A 25,703-nucleotide genomic window follows, 5' to 3' on the forward strand; every position below is an offset into this window, starting at 1 on the left:
TGCAGCTTGCCTTAGAGTCACATAAATTACCTGCCACTGTAAAAAGCAGTAGGATCTGTCATCCAAATCTGTAGGCGGTAGGACTGCTAAAATCTGTAGGGTTGGTTATTATGCTGCAGGTGAAAAAAAGACATTGCCACTATGGTTTCCTGCACTAAGCCCTCACCACCACTGCAGTCATGGGCCCGTTCCAAACCACGAGGGGTCTTCCAAGCTAGTCCCGGCTGTCTTGATCGGTCCTGGTGGCCATCTTGGGACCACAAGCACTGCACCAGCGAGTCTGAACTTTCAATTCTGGGGCCACTTTCAATGCTGGGGCCCCCTGCCTCAGAACAGTATATTATGCACTGCAGACCCCTCAGTGTCACCAGCACACCCCCAACCGATGATTAATTTGGGGTTAGCGTCCTCACACTGGAAGCAGGTTTTATATCGGGATTTCTTTTTTATATTCACGTTTTATTAGATTTACAATCATAACAAATAAGAAACACATATCATGAACTATTCAATAAAAACAAAAACGATACAAACTTATATCACAGGATTCACCACAGTAGAAAAACATCATGATGAAGTATGAATAGGGTAGAAGACATCCTTATGCAAACAGGTCTAGGAACCTGCCCCAAATCTGATCAAATAAATTCATCTTTTTGTTTCTGAAAAGGATAATTCTCTCAATTCTGGCCACTTGTCTGAAGTCCATTCTACAAACTTGGGTCTTTCCACTTCCTTAGAATAACTTTCTTGGCAGAGTTAGAAGCCCTGTGGAACCGAACATATTTGGGGATATGTGAGTTCAGCCACCTATTCATCCTCGCCCAGAATCACACTTACATAGTCGAAAGCCACATCAAGCATGGGAAACTCATTCATTTTCAATGACGCCTCCCTCCAATAATGCCTCTGTTCATAACATTCCAAAGTCATATGTTCAAACGTTCCTTTTAGAATGTCTGTATCTCCAGCACGCCTCTGAGTAGAGAAGGCCCCTTACATGAAGCCTTTCGGGTGTCCAAAAAAACCTGTTAAAAATCTTGATCTGACGACTTCTCTCACCCAGATTTAAATATGATAAAGTCAAATTTTTGCAGATGTTCAACCACCTATCTTCACTCATCTGTGTCTAGAACAACTGACCATTTGTCCAACAATTCTGAATTTGGCTCCCTGTATTGATTCAGCTTTGTGTACACTCTTGAGGCCATGTGACCTTCTGCTTTATATTCCTTCAGCCAGGTATGCCACCCAGGGCCTGCATCAGGTTTGTTCATCAATGCCTTCTTTAGCTTTCTGTATTCCCCTAGAGTACAATCCTGGAGATCTTTACTTGTAGATAGTTGATTGAAATAGAGCCATTTTTGTCCATTTATTAGGTCTTCCAGACAATGGATGCCCCCTAGCAGCCAGTTCGGCCAGAGAAGTGCTTTCCCGGCCACCTTTATGTCAGGATTCAGCTAGATCGAGGTGGGTGATGGAATTACCTACTATATCCTGTTTGCTTTTCTTCAGAAGTGTTCTCCAACATGATCTGATAAAAGTTGTTGGTGGAAAAGATTTGCAGCCAGCTCAATCCACAGAAGTAAGAATAGCTCTAGAGTAGAGCGGGGAAGATCTACTGGTTTCAGCCTGTGTCCAAACATCATTCGAGTTTTCAATGAATGGAACCAGGTGCCTTGCACCAAACGCCAATTGATAGGAACACCCAGACCACCACTCCCTTGTGATATCTGCAGCTTCGCCAGTTTCAAACGAGGCTGCTTACCTTCCCATAGAAAAGCTTGAATTTCTAATTTTCTTAAAGAAACCTTTATCTTTAGAGGAACGATGCCCATCATATAATCCTAGGAGTCCATGTCATTTTGATAGCATATATCCTGCCCCAAAGACTCAATTTCAGCTTATTCCACCTTTTCAGATCTGACTCCCAAGTTTTGGGTAATACAAGCAAGATTGAACTCTATCATCCGCGACACATCCGATGTCAGCCAAATCCCTAAATAATGCATCTTTTCAGGACACCAATTAAAAACAAATGTACTCATACTTCAGATCGAGCAGGATCTTGACGCTGGCATTGCCTCAGACTTCGTCCAATTGCTTTTGTATCCTGAGACTATGGAAGACCTCAATTTGATCCATCAATGCTGGAACAGATGATTTGATGTTTTGCAAGACCAGCAGCATGTCGCCCGCATAGAGCCAAACATTCTGGCAGGCTTCTCCAAACTGTACTCCAATCGCCACATCTTCCCGAATCCGGACAGCAAGTACCTCCATTGCAGTCACAAACAAGATGGGAGAGAGCGGGCAACCTTGTCTTGTTCCCCTCTCAGGAGCAAAAGTCTCAGAGACAATCCGTTAGTTTTAACACTAGCCGTCGGCGAAGCGTATAAGAGCGTAATCCAGTTTATACTGTTACTCCCTAATCGGAAACATCCAGCGCTGCCACAACTATCTCGACACTATCCTGTCGAAAGCTTTCTCAGCATCCAACGACACCACCACCACCACCACCTCCTCCTTAAGTTCTTTACTCTCAAACAATGTTAACAGCATTCTCATGTTGTCAGAGGCATGCCTTCCTTTCACAAATCCTGCTTGACTCTTGTCTAAGATTGTTGGTAGAAATCATTCTGTTCTCAATGCTAGTGCTTTTGCAAAGATTTTATTGTCCGTATTAATCCTACTTATTGGTCTGTAAATGCTTGTTAACACAGGTGATTTCCCTTCTTTTAAAAAGGTTGAAATTGAGGTATGCCTTGTAGTCGCTGGTAATGAACCTTCTTTTAGAGAAGCATGTAATATAGCCAACATTAAATTATATACTTCATCCGGAAGAATTTTATACAACTCGGCCGGCAGACCGTCTGGACCCGGGCATTTTCCAGAGTTTAGCATACGTGACGCTTTTTTAAGTTCCTCCACACTTAGTTCCTTTTCAAGTTCATCCCTGTATTTTGGGTCCAGTCTTTGGTAATTTCAACTTCTCACAAAGGCCATAAAATGCTCCTTATTAACATGGATCTCAGAGAAATGCAGCTTGGAATAATATTCCCTGAATATTGCATTAATTCTAATAGGATCATACAATAAAATTCCATCCTCGTTTTCAATCACACTTACTGTTTTCTCACTTTCAAGCACAATTTACAGACTAAATGCTTGTCGACCCACAGGAATTTACGATTACACTTGGGGCAGAATTTAAATGGTGTCTTGGCCATAACTACAAACTATGGCAGCTGGGCAAAAATAGTGTAGGAAAAGGGGCATATACATCCTAAAATATGACCTCCCTCCTGTCCCCCCCCCCCCCCCCCGACTGTCTGGGGCGAGGCCCGGGGCAGCCTTCCAAGGCCGAACGGTCCGTCACAGAGTCTTTTTCGACTGGCAATTTCTTTGTCTTCACCGGCGTGATGTTTCGATGGTCGGTGAAGTAAAGGACAAAGAATGAACTACCGATAATTTCTTTTTTTATTTGTGTATAATCAAATTTACGATTTTTACAAGGACTTGGACAGATCAATGAAGATATTGAAGTGGAAGTGCAAAACGAGAGAAACAGATGACGAAAGTTTGTGTGAAAAGACTAGGGGCGTGAGCAGGTGGAACAGAAACTAAGCAAGCAGATCACAGATGGAACATAAGGAACGCCAACGTAAGGGCCCCTGAAGGTTTAGAAGTCACTGAAGCACCATCTTAATCTGAGGGGTACAGACATAGATTGATCTTTTTGAAGGCAGTTTCCAACAGCTTTGCTGTGGCAATAGTCCATTTTGTGTTTTCTCCGTCCACCAGCCGGTTCCACTATACTTCCACTTCTGCCATTGGCAGGTCAGCGCATAGCCGAGTCAAATACGCTGCTCTGTCTTGTCTCCTCTCAGAGCAATGCATCAGGGTGTGTCTTAGAGTTTGTTTTGGCACCTGGCACTGTCTGCACTCATTGAAGTTTGTCTGTAGTCTAATGGCTAAAATTTCTCGAGTTAGAAGGTTCAGGCATGCTTTCATAAAGGTTTTCATTAACCGTTTGTCCGTAAATTTGGAGCAGTAGGCCAGTGGAGTTTTTAATTTATTGAAGTTTGGTGGCAGGTGTTTTTAAGATTTTATTGGCTACCGATAATTGAAATCAGTCAATGGCTTTACGCCAAAAGAGGATTCCGCTATACGCGTCCTTCTAGAATGGCCGGAAACAAACAATCTGAGGGACCTCGACATCGACGCGTGAGGGATCATGGGTACAGTGGATGTCACACTAGGGATAGTATTACTGGCACGCGCTGTCGACGTGGGGGGTGGTATATAATGGATATAGGGGCACTGCGGGGATCTCCCCCGCATATACATGGGGACGAAGTGAAAAAAAGTCACCATTTTACAGGGCGCAGTAAACACTGCAGTAATTCCATAGATCCGATAAATGTAGGTCTCATGTCTCAGTAGGCCTAATGTGCAATAGATGGGACCTTTTAAAGGAGGGATGCACGCTATATTTTAAAGGTGTAAACTGTGGCTACATGTACAGAAAAGCTAGGTTGCAAGTAATTTTGAAATGTAAAATGAGCAACTGAATGTTCTCCATACTGCTGTGTTTTAAAACTTAGTATTTAAAACCTTGCTGGCATCCATTTAGTAATATATATGTGTGTGTGCGCGCGCTTGTTTGATTAAATTCCATAATGGCAATATGAAACACCAGACCACTCCAGTGTGCTTGCAGGTACTGTTTAGCATAGAAGGGGAGCTCGTGTTTGTTACTGCCTTCGGAACTGTGAATTTTAAACTCACACACCGTGGTGTTATAATTGTTCATAAGACTGGTGTGTTACACGCCAGTCTTCTGAAAGCTATACCACCACCGGCAAACGCCCTGTTTAGCTGAATGGAAGTTGAAATTCAGCTGTACAGGGCATGGTTGTCGCTTCTCCGCAGTTGAATTTGACCCCAGCACACGTCTGGAGGTCTGCAGTCTTTCTTACATTACTTCCTCTGGTGACATAGTGCTGGTTTGTCATCATACAGAGTGAACTTGGCAAATACCTCACATGTTTCATCAGCACTGTTTTTCATTGGGTAGCTCTGCATGTGTGCACGCCTGGAGATTGTGTCAGAGTCCAACACGAACGTTAAGTGATACAAATCGGGCTGGGTGCCTTTTGTAACACCGTGCCCCCAGTGTATCTAATCTGTGCCGTCTCCCCTGACAGTATTGCATTATGCAAGTGTAAAATGCATCGGAGATGAGAGGGGTGAGCGGGGTTGGGCATAAACATGTGGATGGGATTGCATTTATATGTGCGTGCGAGCAGGGAGTAGAAGCGCCTCCCTGGGCATAGGGGCTTGGAGTCACATTGAGGAGTAGGGGGCGCACATCTATAGAAAATGCGACCCTGAACGGTGTAACTTGGCAGCATTTCCCCCGGACAGCCCGACTGCCATGGCCTGACAGGGCACGACAGGCTCCAGCAGCCTTAAAAATGAGCCTTCATAATGTGCCGGTTTCACCTAGTTGCAGTTTTGTTTTGGAATTAAGTTGCTAAATGTTTAGAAAGTCATTACTTTGAATTCTGATACTCCCATTGTTCATTCAGAAAAGGGGCAAAACAAGCCACAATGGTACTTTTTGTTGCTTAACATAAATGTTTACACACATCAGATTATACACCAGGCAAATTAGTGTGCAAGTCCTCCCTACTAGACGATGTTTTAATTTTAACTAGATGAATACTCTAGCATGTATTCCATACATTACCCATTCAGTTCGGGGGATGGTAGTCCAGTCCTGGTTTTAACTTTCATTTGGATTTCCCATTTATAAAGCAAGTATCGGAATGAAAAATATGTGTATGTTGTAAATGGAATCGGGCATGTTGGCATTAGAGCTGAGAAGACGTTTTCAAGTGTCTCAAGTGCAGACTGGTCTTAAATCCTTGCTTCACTATGTTGTTATCCTGACCAGATCATTGGGGCATCTATCTGCCAGAATTGGGATGCAGGGTACGGGTTATATACTGTGGGGATTGGAACCGAGCAGCACTCCTGGCATGACTTTTATGTTTTGGCGGCATGGGGGAGGCAGGAGACCAGGTATAGATTTTGTGTTGAACAATTGGGGGCGGTATGACGCCACTTATGGGGTCTTATGGTCTGCCAGCAGGATGCCAAATTACAGGTCTTCTGTTGTTGGCCCTGTGGAGGCAGCATTCCAGGTATATATTTTTATTTTTTTAATTTTATTTTGTCGGGCGCCTCGTTTTTGGCTTTTAGCCAAGCCAGGCATCCACACTGGCTCAGCTCTACCCATGATGTCTGGCTGCCCCACCTCTAGTATTGATGGGGTGCCTTTAGTGTGTGCCACAGTCGTCATAACTGCCTCTTTTTGGTGTGCAGATGCCAGTGGGTGAGTGCCAGTGAAACTGAACTGATGTCTGGTCAAAGATTGTAATGACTTAATGGGCGTTGGAGCCAACAGGCCTTTTGCCACAGTAATAAAAAACAAAAAAAGGTATGAAATTACTCTGATTTTGGTATGCCACAAAAATGTTTAACATCTTCTCATTCATACATAAAACACTGTTAAAAATGAAATTACATATTGCGTTTGTAAACACTGAATTTAAAAAGTAAATCTACTTTTTAGACACCAAGAGCAAAGCTGTTGAGCCTTAAGTTGTGATCTATGCTCTTCTTTTTTTTTTTTTTTCCCCTGTGGATGTTGAAAATCTCCTAGTCATTGGATCTAATGGGATAATCAGAACTCCCAGGGAATCCTATGGGCGGTAGCATCTCATTTGTGAGGAGGCAGTTCACTGGCCAGGGAGACTGTGGGGGCTGCTGTGTGACTTTCCCCTTACATGGATGGCCATGTAAGGGGTTGAGAGAGCGCACAAAAGTTAGTGTTTTCACACTATTATTCTATTGATCAGAAATGGTAAAAGGACTTCTGTTCATCACGGTGTACTGAACTCTTTCTGCTATGCCTGTGCTTAATGTAATACTGTGCACATTCTTAATGGGAAATCTTTTTAAGCATTGAAAGGTATTTACTAGGCATATCAGCATTGTTTACAACCTGTTTCGAGATTGTGATCACCTTCAGTATGCACTGTAATTTGAGAGTACTTCAATAAAGCCCATGTACCCAGTGAATAACTGCAAGTTAGGGGTTGATCACTATTACATTAGGCATAGTGACAAAAATATTGTTCGAAGCGGTGAATGAACCGGTTTGTACTATGTCTATGCATCAATGTCCCTTGCATATTCGTGTTGGGGCAAATGCATCGGAGTTCTGGTGATATAGGGGAGAATGCTGGCATGTTTGGGCAAAGCCATAACAGTTGTTTATTGGTGAATGTAGTTATTTCGCGTCTATTAGTGCCATGGCTGCTTTGATCAAATTAATTATTTAAGCTCTCGCTGATTAGCTGCGCGTGCGATCTCTTGGAGATGCTGGTGAAGCCCAGCCGACACGACTCGGCCCTTCATGGTTCCGAAAGGGACGCACCAGTTGTGCAATAGTAACAACTTTTCTTTACAGTTCTGGGAATGGTTAAAAGTGTGGTCGTAGGTGCTACATAAACACCGTTGTTTTAATAATGTAATGTGAAGTAACTTGTAGTGCTGCATGTGGCACTCTGCATAGATAGCGATGTTCTTTACTAGGGCACCGCATGTTTCTAGCGGCATGCTTGGAAGTCTTGTTTGTTGTCCTATATATATCATGGCAACCACTGGGCGTTCCGTTTTTGTCTTGCAGTACTGTACCTCCCTTTCTGAAGCTTCGGAGCGCACCTCCTGCCGCTTCTTGCCTGACATTGTTTTTCTTTCATTTCAGGCGGGCGCCACCTCCATGTGGGCTTCATGTTGTGGGCTGCTGAATGAAGTGATGGGTACCGGAGCTGTCCGTGGCCAGCAGTCTGGATTTGGAGGCAGCGCGGGGCCCTTCCGTTTTGCCCCAAATCCAGACTTTTCACCTTTTCCACCTTCTGCAGGAGGGACTAACCTCGTGTGCAAAGCCTGCGGACTTGCGTTTTCTGTCTTTAGGAAAAAGGTGGGTGGAAACATTTAGCATGCAAACCTCGCTCAGCAAATCATGACCTACTATAACCTGATTCACTGGCAAGCGGCAGTGTTGATGCCAGTGATTTCTTTTAAAAATGTTTTATTGTTGACAAAAGGCAAACGCACTGTAGAATTAGCGGCCACCTCCTCTTCAGTGTCAGTAAATTGGCAATTGTTAATAACCATATAGAATGTACAACTAGCAGTGACGGCGCTTGACCGAGGATTGGATTTGCATACCTTTCGAATTGGGGACTTCCCTTGCCCACCTCCTATAAATCACAGGTCCGTCCCCCCAGATGTCTGCTCCACGCAGGAAATGGGTCGGAATACGAGGAGTGGGGTTCCGGCAAGACATGTCTTGCTGCCCTGTCCCCAGACCCAGCGACTTACCCACGACACGCACAGCCGCGCTTCAACGAGCAGGGGGCTTTCAGAAGACTCTGCAGCACTGCCGAGTCTTCTGAACCGGTTGCTTGTGCGTGTGACAACTGTGCTTCAGAAAAGGATACTCCCAGCGAGACCTATCACATGCACGAGCGACCCACGTTTCAACAAATGGACACTTTCGGTAGACTCGGCATGGGCAACTCAGCCAAACCTCACATACTTGTTTTACTGTCCAAGGGTGAGTAGTGTGACCAATTAAAACTGCAGAGCCCAAATTACAATATCCGTTCAAAAGGGTTTTTCACAGAATCACAATGACCTGTTTCAATTATAAAATTCTGGACATACTTCTGTTCCCATAATGCTACTGTTTTTATGCAAATCTCCAGGATTGGGTTATTTGAAGAGAAACTGTATTGTGTGACCTGGCCTGGGACCATGACTCTGCCCATCCAAGGATAAGTGGGTTCCTTCCCCCTAGTATATTTTTCCCATTTCCAGCACTGCTCTTACTCCCTCTGATGGGGTTCCAGTCTGCCCTGATGTTGGTGACCTTGGAGGACTGGCAATGGGCAGAACACGTCACCATTAGCCAATGCTGTGAGACTCTAAATGGACTTTTGTTGTCAGGATGCCGGCTTCTTTACTTTTCCTGGAAATTCAGAGCACAGTGCAGACGAGGGAAAGCAGTAGTTCCTCGTGCAAAATGGTTTCTGTAAAAGGCCATTTTGTATCAGGATGCCATTGGCTCGCAGACTAGTCAACAAATGACAGACTGTGCTGTAGAAAAGTATATGGCAACCCACAGCAACATGTTGTTATAAATTGTGTCAGTAAAATGCTGCCCCACTTCTCAGATAATATGGAAACTGCAGTGGCATCTCTAGATATACAAATGGGGCGGGGGCACACGTAGAACAAGGGTGGTGACACCTCAAATACTGGTGAACAGGCCAAACTGGATTAAGTAAACCTACATTTTGCCAAGCTGGTTGAAAAATAAAGTGACCTTATGCAAATTCAGAGTAGGGTTAAGACCATACATGTTTGCATCAAGTTATTATACACAAGACTGCTGCTGGAAAAAGCTTCGTTTTGCTTCCTAAAACGTTCTACTGTCTGCACAGCATTGCGAGCTATACATAGCTCTTGCTGGAGAAATTTGCATTCTTTGCCGCTTCCTGGAGGAGGCGGAGCCAGCCCGCAGCACGTGACGGATCACGTGACTTCACAGGACCATCTCAGGAGCCGTGAGTTGCTCGAGCAGGGTGACTGCTGCTGGAAAAAGCTTCGTTTTGCTTCCTAAAACGTTCTACTGTCTGCACAGCATTGCGAGCTATACATAGCTCTTGCTGGAGAAATTTGCATTCTTTGCTGCTTCCTGGAGGAGGCGGAGCCAGCCCGCAGCACGTGACGGATCACGTGACTTCACAGGACCATTTCAGGAGCCGTGAGTTGCTCGAGCAGGGTGACTGCTGCTGGAAAAAGCTTCGTTTTGCTTCCTAAAACGTTCTACTGTCTGCACAGCATTGCGAGCTATACATAGCTCTTGCTGGAGAAATTTGCATTCTTTGCCGCTTCCTGGAGGAGGCGGAGCCAGCCCGCAGCACGTGACGGATCACGTGACTTCACAGGACCATTTCAGGAGCCGTGAGTTGCTCGAGCAGGGTGACTGCTGCTGGAAAAAGCTTCGTTTTGCTTCCTAAAACGTTCTACTGTCTGCACAGCATTGCGAGCTATACATAGCTCTTGCTGGAGAAATTTGCATTCTTTGCCGCTTCCTGGAGGAGGCGGAGCCAGCCCGCAGCACGTGACGGATCACGTGACTTCACAGGACCATTTCAGGAGCCGTGAGTTGCTCGAGCAGGGTGACTGCTGCTGGAAAAAGCTTCGTTTTGCTTCCTAAAACGTTCTACTGTCTGCACAGCATTGCGAGCTATACATAGCTCTTGCTGGAGAAATTTGCATTCTTTGCCGCTTCCTGGAGGAGGCGGAGCCAGCCCGCAGCACGTGACGGATCACGTGACTTCACAGGACCATTTCAGGAGCCGTGAGTTGCTCGAGCAGGGTGACTGCTGCTGGAAAAAGCTTCGTTTTGCTTCCTAAAACGTTCTACTGTCTGCACAGCATTGCGAGCTATACATAGCTCTTGCTGGAGAAATTTGCATTCTTTGCCGCTTCCTGGAGGAGGCGGAGCCAGCCCGCAGCACGTGACGGATCACGTGACTTCACAGGACCATTTCAGGAGCCGTGAGTTACCCTCGCGGCGATAAGCCCGGCAGCGAAAAGGGCGCTGCATTTCTGTTAGGCTGTTGGGCGGTTGAAGGGTGAATGGACAAAGATAAAACCATCACGCTTCTCTGCTTCGGTCGGTAGTGCAAGAGTGTGGTGAGTACCTAGTTGTCCGTGCTCTACATCGCATAGAAGCCACTTGTGGCTATTATATCTGTTCCTGATTGCTTGTGCATTGTAAAAATGAAACAAGGCTTCAACTCTTTAAAAACAGGAATGCCTCCTGCTACTGCTGCTCTCTTTACGAATAGCATTCATGCCGTGCCAAACGTGGCTGCGGAAACTCTGAGCAAAACGAGATTGAGTTCAACTCCTCGTGTGAGGACTCAAAAAGCGATGTCCAAAAGTAAAGCTGTGTTATCCGATGGGATGGACATTCGATCTTTTTGTTCTAAATCCACTTATGAGATTCCCTGTGATTCTAATAACAGGGATAACACTTTGAAAGCAAACGACTGTTTGGTTGAATTTATTGCAGCTATAAAAAAGGACTCTCCACATGGACAACAAAATAAGAATAGTGTAATGGAGGATGTTTTGACGGGAGATGTTGCAAAAGCTGTCTCTTCAACTGAACCTATAGTAAAGTTTGCCAAAGAAAATGTCTCGCTTACAGATAGCATTTTGCTTAATAACGTACTGACTGGTGCCAGTGTGCCGTGTGATAAGATAGCTTATAGTCCTGTTATATCTATAAGTGATGCATCAAACTTTAAGACATTTATTTCGGATGAGGGCGAGGTGCCAGTAATTGATCTTGACATAAATGCCTCTGGTTTACTAAATCACACTCTACCTGAAAATCTTTCCAAATCCCCCATCTTGTTTACGAACATCAGTGTGTCAAATTCTGTAGCGAATCTATCCTTTTTAGCTACAACTCCACGGAAAGTACCCTCACACAATATGCCAGAGTTTGGATGGCCAGAATCACAGAGTGTAAACATAGGATTTGCGCTTACCTCTTTGAATACGGCTATTATAGCGTTAGCAAAGCTGTTTGAAGTTTTAGTCACAAAAGCCGATGCACACTCAGATCAACTAAATCAGCTATTAGCTGAACAACTTGTACATTCTAACAAATTGACTGGTTTAGGGCATGCTGACTCCATCTCTAAAAAAAAGAAGTCTGTAATGTCTCAAACCTCGGCTCAAGTGTCATGTAATTTTCAACAAACATATCAACCCATACCAAGCTTTCCAGCACCTATAGTTGACCCTTCTATTCCCATAATCCAAACTTTAGCTAAACAGCAAAAAAAAACACCATACCCATTGTTTGATGTTAACACAAGTTTAGCTGATCAAGTGAAAACAGGGCTGAATAAAGCTGTTTCTCAACCAAAAAAGACAAAAAACATCAAATCTGTGACTAAATGTGCTTCACAAATTAAATCTTTTGTGAAGAACCTGTCTATACCAGCTGCAACCACTTTGGCTGCCGCTAAAGTAATATCAAAGAAATATGCTCTTCAGGCACAGTCAAAGAAAGCGAGATCAAATCCGGTGGTAGTTCCCCCGGTTGTAGACCATAGTCCCCTAAATGAGCTGATACGTGTGGCTACTGACGTGTCTAAAAATAACTCCAAAAATCGGACACCCAGTGACTTTACTCTTACACCTGCTACTTTGTCAGGAACTGGGGTCAGGGATGTACGGCTTAAAGAATTAAGGCAAGCAATCGATGACTATATGGTAGCCAAACCTGCTCTTAAAAGTCTAACTTTCGCACCTTGTGAAACGGCTCTTGTTCATAAACCTGTTACGACGTTGATACAATCACCTCAAACAGCAAGTTCACAAGCTCCTATTAAAGTGAGCACAGTACAAGCTGTGTCTCAGGCATCAGCCGTTAACGCACAAAACACCCCGGTACCTGAGCCCTTGTCTGCTAGTGACATCGAAAGGTTGATTCAGTCTTCGTTAATTAAATTCCTTGAGACTCCTCCCACGACCCAAGATAAAGTCTGTCCACCAGTCCAACCAATTTTGAACCCGCAGCCTCAGGTTGATACCTCAAAACGTGCGCGCATCTGTGCAAAGCGGCCAGCGATCCATGCTTTAACACTTAGTTGTTTGCCTGGACCTGTCAAGCAATATAACTTGAATCGTGCATCGGTGCTAGCTATATTTAGTGAGATTCCTGAGCTCGATGATATTGGGACGGTTGACATCGAGCTCGTTGAATTTGTTAACAACTCTAATTGGACTGCGTCAACTCTCTGGATTAATTCAAGGATTGTAGTAAATACACTCTGGTCTGTCAAATCACAATTGTTGGATCTGGGTTTCTCTCTTCAACTTAAATCTGATTTATTAGACTCTTCTGTACATCTACAACAATTGGCTAACTTAAAACAAACACCAAACAAAAATCAAGCCCTGTCTCATCCTGCATGCACTTGTGAGTTCAAAATCAATCAACGTTAGCATACTGAAATTACAGAACCTTGTCTGTCATTTGTAAGCTGGAATTCGAGAGGGAATAGACATCTGCTAAATAATGGGAGTGTACAGCTATTAGAGCACGACGTAATCATGATACAAGAGTCATGGTTTACTAGTGTCCCCACATGGAACAATTATGATGTCACTCTGATACCAGCTGAGAAGGGTCTTTAGGGACGTCCTACTTCTGGCTTATTGATGGGGGTGAAACAGACCGCGGGTCTGAAAATTGAACCTTGGTTTTCTCCAAACGCTTTCCTACAGATGACAAAGATCGGTGGCAAGGGCTTTGTGGGTGCCGCTATCAATGTATACTGGAACCCGTCGCGCATTTCTGATGAGCGTTTCTCGGATTCTGTGGTTAAGGCTATCGATATTGTGATGCTCGAGGGCTCGTCTCATTTTATTATTCTTGCTGGTGATTTAAATCTGCATTGCCTAGGCCCTTCAGGTAAATTGGAAAAAAATCGCTTGAGTAAGTGGTCAATTTTAGTCAAATCTCGAAATTTGTTCATGTTAAATGGTGCCTTCCCGCAAGACATGCCACCAAGATCTACTTGGCATCGTGCTAACAGTGAGGGCATCATTGACTTTATGTATGTTAATGCACAGATGTTTAATAAGGTAACAGCATTCAAAATAATTGATTCAGACATGAGCGACCATAATATGCTATGTATGCTTCTGTCTGTAAATGTTAGCATTAACCAACTAAAACCTTTCTTTCTTATGGGCTCGCATACTGTAGATCCGGCTAGAAATAGATTAATATGGACCGAGTCTTCGTTGGGAGCCTTTAGGACACATTACTATGCTCAACTTAATGATGAAGCATCCCAAAACTCTCTGCCAGTTACACCATATTATGACCTAATGCAGATTTTCCAACCGGGGTCTATCAAACAGAAAGTGAAACAAACCCCCCATCTGCACATATTTGATCACCAAATTAGACTTGAGAAAGCTAGGGTACGTTCTGAGAGGAGAGTAGCCCTTAAGCTCCCCTTGCATATGCGACAAACTGTTCTGTCCCGCATCAAAACTAAATATAGAAATTGGGCAAGAGGAAGGAGGGCAAAGCTTTACCAAACTGATGGAATTAGCATATTAAAAACCTTGGCTTCAAAGAATACTGCTCAGTCATGGAACATCATAAATCAAGTGACTGCAGGGCATCAGGTGGCGGTTCAGTCAAATGATGTGTCTGAAGCAAGGTGGATACAGCACTATGCAAAACTATTTGCTGGACCTCCGGTGCACTCCTCTAAAATCTCATTTGATACTCTCCCTCCTTTCTATATACATTTTGACAGAGAAGACATCATGTATTTTATCAAGCGAGCCAACAATTCCAGAGCCCCAGGCCCGGATGGCTTATCCAATGCTCACCTTAAACGGTTTCCGGACATCTGGGCGGATATCCTTTGTCTCGTATTTGATCATGTCAATAACTCACAGAGAATTCCCCTGTCGTGGAAGCAATCTATTGTTGTCCCGATTTATAAGAAAGGTGAACGGGCCAACCCAACAAGTTAAAGACCGATCTCTCTTTTGGATGTCCCGGGTAAGATCTTTTCTCAGCTGATTTTGCGCGAGCTGAAAAACTGGACAAAAAAATGCCTTAAGAGAGATCCTTTCCAATCAGGTTTTGTAAGCGGACTTGGCACACTTCCTAACATGATCACATTAAACATGTTGAAGTCGAAATATGCACTCAGGAAGCAACCTTTATATTTTGCGTTCATTGATTTTCGGTCAGCTTTTGATTCCATTAACAGAAACTTATTATTTTATAAGTTAAAAGTTTTTGGTTGCCCTTCTTCTCTCTTGTCAATTATCATTCAACTACACAAGGACACGTCCATGCGTGTTAGGCTCTCTTTTGAAGGTCTTCTATCCTCTTCCTTTTCAACGTTTCTGGGACTCAAACAGGGGTGCAGTTTAGCATCGATATTATTCAATCTGTTCATATTGGATATGGGGAGTTATTTCGTGCATACTTTATCGGATGCTCCTGAACTTGGTGGTCAGCGCATACCATGGTTGCTTTATGCGGATGACCTTGTTTTAATATCGCAAACTCCTAGAGGTCTCCAGAACTTGCTGTCTGCATTGTCTAACTATTCTAAGGAGAACCAACTTCTAGTCAACTTGGAAAAATCTCAGATTCTAGTCTGTAAGTCAAGAGGGAAAGCTAAGAGCTTAAACATAGTGTGGTATTTACAACAACAACCAATAGAAATTGTGTCAGAATACAAATATCTGGGTCTATACATGCAAAATACCATCATCGATAATAGACACTTGACTGTGTTACAGTCAAAACTGTCAACGCTGCTGTCACAGGCGAAAATACTCGTTTATAAGTACGGGAAATTTACACTGAGGCATTTGTTTATGTATTATGAGCAAAAAGTCATCCCCATCTTGTTATATGGTGTAGAATCCAAGCTGTATTCTAATGACCAAGCTTGGGATAAACTTGAGGCCACATTTTGGAGAAAGGTTTTAAATTTGCCAAACTGCCTACCTTTGCCTATGCTGCGTTTTGAACTAGGGCTCAATTCATTATCTAGCAGGGTCAAATGGAGACTGTGTTCTTTCTTTCGGAAATGCATTCTTGGTGGTGGTGAGAACAATATAATGAGTACGATTGCTGGCTACTTGACCTCCTCCGGTTTGGCCTTTCCTAGTCAATGGCGTGGCTTTGTATTAAATGCTATGTCTGAAGCTGATATATCATTACAGCTGCTGATGGAGAACCCAATTCGTGCTAAAACAAAATATTATCAATGGGAGTGGATTCAGAACTACGAACGCTGCAGACAATACAAAGATTTTAATTCTAAAATCTTTGGTATTAAATGCTTGGGTCAAGCGCCAAGTTATCTACTAAAATGTCCCTCTGCGAAAATTCGGTCCAAGTTCTTGCGTTTGAGAATGAACTTGTGGCCTACGAGAGAAGTGTTGGTGAGACGGAAGACTATTCCTCCTGAATTAAACTTTTGTCGGTTTTGTAATCATCACAGTGTCAAAGAGACTTTACAACACGTGATAGTTGCATGCCACGCTTTGGAAGACATACGGGCAAAACACTTTACGAATCTGTTAAATGTGCACATGCAACGGGACGATTTGGAGATATGGAATGCTCTAATCAACAGTACCAGATTTTCGGTTATAAAGGCACTGGTGCACTTTCTAGAACATATATTACCTTGTGAACTTTTTCTATGAACAGTCATACTAATAATTGGTTGAATGCACATGAGTTGATGTGGTTTTCTATCTTTTGAGATTGTTTTTAATAGGGTAACTTGTGCTGAAGTAATTGTATCATTCTGCAAACTGTGGTATTTGTTGTTGTTCAGCTTTCTTTTACTATATGTCCTTAAGTGTATGCTAACCATGTATTGGGATCTTTTTATGGAATTATCATGTAATTTTGAAAAGTTGATTCTATTCAGCTATAACAAAATAAAAAAAATAAAAAAATATTATACACAAGACGGAGTGCAGCGCTGGCAACGTAGGTCTTGCCGGAGCGCTGCTGGAACTCTGCTTCCCAGACCAACCCAGGAAACTTGCGTGTTGTTCCCAAGCTGAGCTCTCGTGCGTCTGCCAAGTCATGTCGGCTTTTGGACATAAGCCTGCATGCAAAAACAGCCTGGAGGAAGTCTCGCATCGCGTTCAGAGGCTGTCCAAATATGTCTTGCAATTCAGACACATTTTTGTTAGGGCGAGTGTTGTGACGAATAAAAAGGGCAGAGTAAGACTTCTATTACTCAATCAAAGGGTGCCCAGACATATTCAAAATGAAGAAGTGTACGTTCTTTTGTTCCCAAAATGCTTTTCTTTTAGGCAAATCGACAGACTTGGTTTTCATGAAGAGGGTAGAGTGTTGTGTAACATGGCCTCTGTCCCCGTCCCACTCATCCTCACAAGGAGGAAGGCGGTTTCAGAGTGTTGTTTTAAACATTTATTTATTTTGATTTCCCTCACTGATAAACCATAAAAAGTTAACTTATGTTAAACCGTTGCAAATAAAACCTCAAAAAAACGTCCACGGCATATTTTATGCATGTTTTTTTTTATCATCGTGTGTTGCTGTAGCTTTAATACAGTTAATGAAAAAATGACATCACAATAGAAATGAGTATTCTGCAATCACTCCCCTCTTTTCTTTTATCAGGTATCTTTGAAGTCCAATGCAGAGAAACCCGAATGGAACCCCATCAAACTTGCAAATTACAATTCCAACATGGCCGTTAAATTGTCTTCTTTAAAGTGCCCACTCATTGTTTAAGATAATAAGAATGTTCCATCTAACAATTGTCCACCACGTCCAATTTAACAGTAATGATAATATCTTTAATCGAACAGTGGTCCATTGTGTCAAGTTTAACAAGAATATCCCGTTTTTATCTAAGGCTTCATGGCTGATCCGCAAGTGCTGTAATAAGTGTCATTACCCAAATTAATGGTAATCATTAATCATCATTTTAAAGTGGCTTTGTATACAGCGCATATCTGACATTTGTGGTGGCTGTGGCGTGTGGTTTTGCCAAAACATGAGGGGGTGATTTTAAGGTAAAGGCATGTGGCGTTGATGATCGTGGGCTGGAAGTACTGCGGTCCCGAGTGCTGGTATGGTTCTATGTGGTTTGTGGCATTCACACTTGTGGTTTGTGTTCTCGGAGAAGGAAACCCTCGAAAGCCATTAAATGACAGCGTTGGGACACTCGGCAACATACGGCATGCTTGTAACTAAAAGCAACATCACTCCCCTGCTTAGCTTCAAATAATATGCCGTCAAAAATAATCGGCTTAACAAAAGAGATCTCACTGTTTCAAATGACAAGTAGTCAGTCTGACAGTTGAGATCATCCATATGCACGGAGTACAGGGGGGTAGGAGGAAGAGGGCAACTGTCCTCTTAGTTCTTCAGAAGTGACGGCTGGGGCATCACTTTGCTCCTGTACAGCGGTTTACAGCTATCCGTTTCAGGCTGTATATCCTAGCTGAAACTGTGTGCAGTGTCCGAGGATATACAGCCTAAAACGGATAGCTGTAAACCGCTGTACAGGAGCAAAGTGATGCCCCAGCCGTCCTAGCTGAAACTGTGTGCAGTGTCCGAGGATGGCGATGAAACAATATTGGCTTTAAAGTCATATTCGTAAACTACGCGGTTGGTAATGGAGTGATTTTTAGCACAATCGGGGATCCATAATCCGAAATTGCTTTATTTAAAGGTAGACTGAATTGTCCTGAAAGCTACCAAGGTAGCTCAGCGCGTTCAGTGAATGTTGCAGAGATGTTACATGTTTAAAGCTGGCTGTAAATCATTTTTGTGTGCAAACCCTAGTAAAATAGGTGCTGTAAAATGCACTGCTCGGCTAGGAGATGGGTTGTTTGCTTCCTCATATTCAGTAAGGGTGAGGATAGAGGGCATTCCTACCCTCCTAGTGAAAACAAAAAATTGGCACCCATGATCCGCGCAACTCGCTTTTTCCTAATTGCTGCTGTCGGGACAAAAGAAGCATTTACTTTTGACTGAGCAGTATGATAAGCAAATAACATCTTTAGAAATACCCTGTGATTAAAGCTCCAAGGAAGGGGCACACAAATCCCAGTGTATCCGTCGGAGTAGTCCAACAAAAAACTAAACGCATTTTAAATAAAACTGGTGGATTGAAGTTCAATTTGGACGTATTTTGTTATTTCTATGAAATTGTTAGCTGCGCGTTTAGAAAACAATGGCATTCCTAGCTTGTGCGAAGTCTGCTTTTAACATAGATGCCTTCTCCCCACCATGTAATAGCTATGCACTCTCTATTCCCGTGGTGTTGGACCAGCTGTCTTTCTGTGCTAAAAAATATAATTCTTTTTGGGTAGATGTTTTGCGCAAGCCGGCAGCTGTTTTACCCACAGAACTGATGAACTGGCATCTGTGGAAATCTCATATTGCCAAATCCTTAATACAAGACCAGATTCTCAGTATTTTTCTGTGCGCAAGGCATATTGTGTTGTAGACATTATATCAGCAGATTAGCAAAAGGCAAATAAACACTTGCATGCTAAGGCCTGATGAGCCAGTCCATTCTCCCCGTACACCATTCTGCTCCCACGGTGCACCTGCAGACTACTAGCAACGTTAATATCCACTCTTTTAGCATTGGAACGAACCCAAACATGTTGGGGAAGGCTTTTGCATTTGCTTCCTGGCTGGCAACATATTATTATATTTATTGAACGGGAACCTAGCTTCGAGAAGCATTGGAGCGCTTTACAGAGGTATACAACAATACATATGCACAAAGGAGCACTTTTCAGAGATAACAGCATATAAACGGCAGGAGTAGAATGCAGAAGATGGGGTACAGCTGTACAGGGTGGCGAGGGCCGGATGGCGTCTAGCAAGTCGGGTGGTGTGGGGGGGCCAGGAGGGGGTGACGTGATGGCCTAATTGTTGAAGAGGTGTCTTGAGTTTTTTTCTGAATTGTAGATGTGTTGGTGGAGTCTGATGTTGACAGGGAGGAGGTTCCATAGTCTTGCGGCATAGGCAGAGAAGGCATGTTTTCTGGTTCTTTCATTTTTTGCAGCGTCTGATTTCAAGTCTGCACGTGTCCTGGCTTCTGGTTGTGCGCTGTCCGCCTGAGAGTCTGAGTTTCTCAGCGAGGTAGATGGGTGACTTGAGGATGACTGCCTTATAGATGATACATAAAGGCTTGAAGGTGATTTGTGTGTGCGGTGGGAGCCAGTGAAGGTCGATGAGGGCTGCAGTGATGTGGTCCTATCTGCATAGATCCTTGATGAGGCGTGCAGCCGCGTATAGGACACTTTGTAGGGGCACAAGGGAGGATGAAAAGGAGGCCTTTGAGGAGGGCCTTGCCCCCATCCAGATGGGATTGGAACCAGCCCTACAGATCGGGGGTATACCGGCCACTTTACTCCCTAAAAATTGAAATTGGCAAATACTCCCAAAAAATAAAAATAGGGAGTAAAAATACTCCCAACAAAAAATAGGAAAAATACACATAGAAACTTCACCCTCACACCTCCATGGATATGTTTTGTAAGTGACTTCAATCCAGCAATCCAACTAAGTCAATGCCTAGCCTGGGATGCCCAATGGAAGCCCTTATTTATATATTTTGATGTCAAGTTCTTAAATCTGGATGATGAACCCTTATATAACGCCCCTCTCTTTGAATCCCCCTGACCTCACTGAGCCAAGAAGTAGGTTTCTTTTGCAAATTAAAAGGTTTATTGGAAAAAGTAAACATATATATATATATATATATATATCACTCTTTTATGAATACATTAATATTTGATAGCACACTTATGAATATAATAGTGATCAACAATGGGTAATATTACAGTAGCACACTCCCTTCAATCAGTGAAGAGTTGGTATAGAAAGGATAAGGTAGCAGAGAATACTTTTATGGTTCAAGGAAATGCAATAGTGGTAAAGAATGCAACACAGAAATAAACTTGATATGAATTCAATCAGATATAATATGATCACTTTTAACCCTTGTGACAACTCACCCCCCCCTTAGGCAATATGAAGAGATGGAAATGAGGGCACACAGGTTTTCAGGAATACATTCAAAAGCCGTTCAGTTCCAGTTCCTCCCAGCAAGCTTGGAGAAAACGGTATGCTTTTAAACAGGCAAAAATACTTTTAAATGTGATTGCAATGAAGTGAAAAATATGCTAAAAATGATTTTAATTCCCTATAGGAGATTCAGGGTAGGTGACAGCTACTTTGAATTAGTTCAGGTCAACACTAGCAATGATTCATGAATGATTATCAGAGTGAAAACGAATTTCAGCAGTGGAAAGCGAGAAGCATCTATTTTTACAAGTGGTGAGATTGAGCCAAATTGCAATTCGCGGGACTTTTTCTGAGTGCGTAAACCGCGATTACGGAAAAACTATAAGGAGTTGGAAGGTAGTTTTGGATTTGTTGGAAAACTGAGGATCTTAGCTTTAAAATGACAGTTAAATGTCGCCTCTAGGACATATGGTTCAAACGATACAGATGTTTTTGTGGAGGTAGATTTTCAGAAATGAAATCAAGATTTCAGAATGACATGACACTTTTACAGCTTTGAAATCACAGGATGGACACAAAATTCTAAATGCAGTTCTAAATAGGTTCAAATGGATGGGATAGGATCACTTTAGACTGGTTCTGTACAGTTCTTAGACTGGATACCCGCTCCTAGTTTTGGAAGGGAATGGACCTCGTCACAAATCTGGTCAGGTTTGAGCTGCGGTTCTCTTGCCACAGGACGGTCTCTGGCACTGGTTCTGCTCACAGCGTGGCCTCTGGTCTGCTATCGGCACTGCACAGCGGTCTGGTCTGGGTCTGACGGGTTCTGGATACAGCTCTGCTTTCTGGGTCTGGATATGGTTCTGGCACAGGGTTCTAGCCAGAATCAAACAGCTCGCCCGGCTGTTGAATAGTTTAGTTAGGTTGCTGGATTCTGAGGCCTGCTGAGAGGAGTTCAGCTTTTCGGATAGGCCCCTGCTTAAGGTTCTACAGCTGGGTTCTAGAGCCAGGTCTCTGGATCGAACTAGAATCTGGAGTCTAAGTTCTGGAGTCTGGATTCTATGTTCTGGTCTCTGGATATTGTCTGGGTTTGAAGTCGTCTGGCAAAGTGCTGCGCAAGAAATCGATTGAAGAGTGGGAAATGAAGTCCCTATCTGGGTCTCAGCAGTCTCTTTTTATGTCTTTTGAAAGTGGGTGGGAAGGCTGACTTTCTATGCCCAACCCTCTGAGGATTTGATAGATTAAAGGATTTACTGTGACCTGACTGGAGAACGGAGTAGTGAGTCAAAATGCGTCCGAGTGATGCTATGTTTATGGCTTGGCTGAAAGAACACTCCCCCTTGCATTTACCTAAACAATGTTTCATAACCAAACATGCTTCCCAGATACACAAGTTGTTGAAATTACATGTACACACCACAAATTAATTAAGACAGGTCTCTGTTCAACCCTGCTCTTTCTAAGAGCTTGGGTTCAGAAATGACAACTTATTCGCGATTTTTCGTGGGTTTTGCAATATTGGTTTCACTCCAACCCTTACACAGAGGTACACCCCCTCTCTGTGCATATTACTGTATGTTTTCATTTTTCTAGTATAAACCCAGTGTCTACAATATTAATAATTATGGGGTTTAGTCTCGGAGCATCCTACAGCATCCAGCTTCTTCTCAAATTGTGAGTGAATTTTTCATATTAAAAATCTCCAAATTGTACCTTTTTGTCCGCTTGGTATAATTAGTTATCAGTATTCTCATAAAACATATATTTGCTGGACTCTCTGAATCCACAATCGTTTGTCTCCGTCCCTAGAAACTTGGTGAGTCAGAATGGTCACATGTCTTGCCTTCCCCCAGAGCAGTGTTGTTCAGGCACACCCAAATCAACATATTCTATTCAATTGAAAGAGTCTATTGTTCCTTTCTCCAGGCTGCAGGGAAAATCCCCTCCCTCTTAATCAACAGGACCATGTGATTTCCTGTGCTGTTGCCGAGAAGACTAGGTGTGAAGGCTTCCCGGGATAGCCAGCCTTTGAAGTCTCAGCTAACTCGGGTTACTGTTTAGCTCCTGAAATATAGGTCTCCTGTCAGAATTTAGATCACCAGCGCCGGTCAGTGGCAAGCACCGGTATTGCACCCATTTTTGACAGCTGTCTTGAATTAATATCTTTACAAAGGAGATTTAGCTTGGTAGCATAGGATTCTCGCTGATATTGTATGAATGTGGATTCTTGCAGTGGAGTAATGTAGAACACCGAACAAGAAGTTGTATCCTTTTGGTGGTTTTGTGAGCCATGACTTTAGCAATTTTGACGATCAAGAAAATTAATTCCCAAACAGCTCTGGGTTGCTTTTGGCAATTAGTATTGTTATTTCCAAGCGGTTTCAGGCTACTGTGTGGGTAGCCCCACGGTGGTTCTAGGCAGTGATCTCCTGTGTTCACTGACATGGCAAAAGTGGGTGGCAGCCTATTTTTCAGGTTTTTACTGCGCATTTTTGGATGATCTCTGGCGAGCAGCATGCTTTCCGGCGGCCAGTATGATGTTTCTGCTGCCAGCGATGTTGTAGGGCTTGGATGAGTGGGTTCAAACATCCCACAGTTTGGGCAAGTAGTGCATGTAGTGCCACAGGAAGAAATTACTATTTTAACTACCTGATTGGATAAAGTAAACGTGTAGCTTTTAATGTGCATGAATAACTAGGGTATCGGGTAATAATATTGCCATATATATGGTCGCCGTAAATAATATCGCTGCGAAGATGTTGTGGCGATATTATTTGGGTGACCATATATATGGGGACAGGGGCAAAACATTTTTAAAAAAAGTTCGGGGGTTGCGGGGTGTCCCCCGCATGTTCCATCCAATAATGTCGCCACAAAAAACGGCCATTTTTCGGCGATATTTTTGCATGGCGAGATTTTTGTGGCGACATTATTACATGGAACCATAACTAGGTGCAAATAAATGTTCCAAAAACATTTCCTTTTTTTAGTTAAAACATTTTTACTAGCTTATAAAATACTCTCATTGGGAATTTGACTTAACTTTTTACTCCCAACTTTAAATAATAGGGAGTAAAAATACTCCCAATTGCAAATCTTCTCTGGAGCTCTGATTGGACCAGTGCTTGAACGGTGGATCTAAAGCTGTCCAGAGGGAGGAAGGGCTTGATTTCCGCATGAGAGAGCTGATAACAAGCTGTCGAAGTTTTCCTACCCATGTGTCTTGAAGGAGAGGTGTTTGTCGATGTGGAACCCGAGTGACTTAGCACAGGAGGTGAGCACGGTGTGAAGCTCTCTGGGTTCATTGTTGATAGCCGGGTCAGTTTGGGTGTTGAGTGTTGGTGAGGAGTAGGAATTCAGTCATGGAGGAGTTGAGTGTCAAGTATGCACTGGACATCCAAGACTGGGTCAGCGAGAGGCATGTTTTGAAGCCTTTTGATGTCCTTGATGGAGTCGATCTTGAGGTATAGCTCTGTTATTGGTGGATGTTGCGTGTGGCCAGGAGGGCTTACAGTGGCTCCATGTATAGATTGAAGATCACTGGGGAGAGGATGGAACCCTTCCGGGCTCCACCAGTGACTGGTAGCATTGGCAATCTAGACTAGTCCATCAGAACTAATTGCTGGCGATTTGGCGAGGTAGTACTTGAACAAGCGTATGACAAGGTCATTAATCCCCATGCACCGATGTAGGGTGTATGTGAGGGCCTGGTGGTCTACCGTGTCAAAAGCATCCGAGAGGTTGAGTAGAACCTGGAGGCAGGGGTGGCTGTCATCAAGGATGTTGAGCGTCATCGACCACCTGTATGGTTGCCGTTGTAACGCTCACCTGACTCCCACGGAGGCGCTGGCCTGGTTCGCGCTGTTGTGACCGCGTCTAAGGTGATGCGCAGGGGTCGGAAGACGGACTGGACCGGGCCCCAAATCTGGCTTGTCTGACTCGCAGAAGTATCCTTCTGTAGGTGAAAATAGGGGGTTAACTGTCTGCCGGGTAATGCAATCGGCCTCCCACTTACCCCTCTCACCCTCCTCAAAACCCTTCTGTGCTTCCCCGTAGCGTCTCACCTTAGGGTCTGGAAGGACGAGCTCTCCATCCTGCTTCTGATGCAGGGGCGCGTTGGTATCCAGTCGCTTCACTGGATTTTCGGATTGGTGGTTTCTGATGTGGGGGCGCGTTGGTATCCAGTTACTTCACTGGATTTTCGGATTGGTGAGAACCAAACTTGCTTGGCTTCCAGGTAAGTTTTTGATAAGTGGTTCCCCTTGTGTCCATGCATTAATGTTCTAATGCTAGTGTCTTTTTCCCCATAGGGGCCGGGTTACGGAATGCCGGGGAACAGGCACCGACCTGAGATGAGAGGTGAAATCCTTGTGGAAATCAGGTAAGTCTTTAATGAGCGTCTTGGTAATGTCTTTTCATTCGCTCATTAACGCTGATGTCTTTTTCCCCTTAGGGGCCGGGGTCCGAAAATGCCTGGATGCGGCGCGGACCCGAAATGAAAAGGGAATGACCCAGCAGGTAAGTCTTAACATGGAGATTTAGTTTCCCTTTTCCCTTCTTTCTCTCACCTTCGTTATTGTCTTTTTCTCCTAGGCGCTGGGGCGCGACTGCGGATCCGGATGGTCGCTGCAGAACATGGAAGCGCCCTGTAAGGTGAGTAGAATGAGGCGCTGCAGCGATCGATGCGATGTGCTTTTAAAAATAAATGTCTTCCTTTTCAGGATCGTCGGCGAAATGTCTCTGGGATGCAGATTTAGCAGGTAAGGCCTTATCCATCTTCTGTTCTCTTGTTCCCTTCCTTTGCAGGTGATTCAGGATGCTGACAGGCGTGGCAGAAGTCAGGATGCAGGAGCAGACACGGTGAGCGTCCAGCTGCTAGATGCAGAACAACGCGAAGCACGTGTGGCTGATCGGGTGTGGTTTAAATAGCCTTGGAAGA

At 43.7% G+C, this 25,703-nt stretch overlaps 1 protein-coding gene across 6 annotated transcripts in view; it reads left to right on the plus strand.

Annotated features, from left to right (window-relative positions):
• Positions 1–25,703, plus strand: part of RNF34 (ring finger protein 34) — a 490,473-nt gene that overhangs the window by 106,933 nt on the left and 357,837 nt on the right. For 5 of the 6 annotated variants that reach the window (XM_069619572.1, XM_069619571.1, XM_069619570.1 and 2 more), the window contains one exon: positions 7,841–8,056. In XM_069619572.1, the coding sequence (XP_069475673.1) occupies positions 7,841–8,056 (216 nt within the window). Of the gene's footprint in view, positions 1–7,840; positions 8,057–20,765; positions 20,863–25,703 lie in introns of those variants that run through there. The other variant, XM_069619575.1, reaches the window with a different exon arrangement.

This window comes from Ambystoma mexicanum, chromosome 10, assembly GCF_040938575.1.
Source record: "Ambystoma mexicanum isolate Mex_15411 chromosome 10, UKY_AmexF1_1, whole genome shotgun sequence".
Classification (NCBI taxonomy): domain Eukaryota; kingdom Metazoa; phylum Chordata; class Amphibia; order Caudata; family Ambystomatidae; genus Ambystoma; species Ambystoma mexicanum.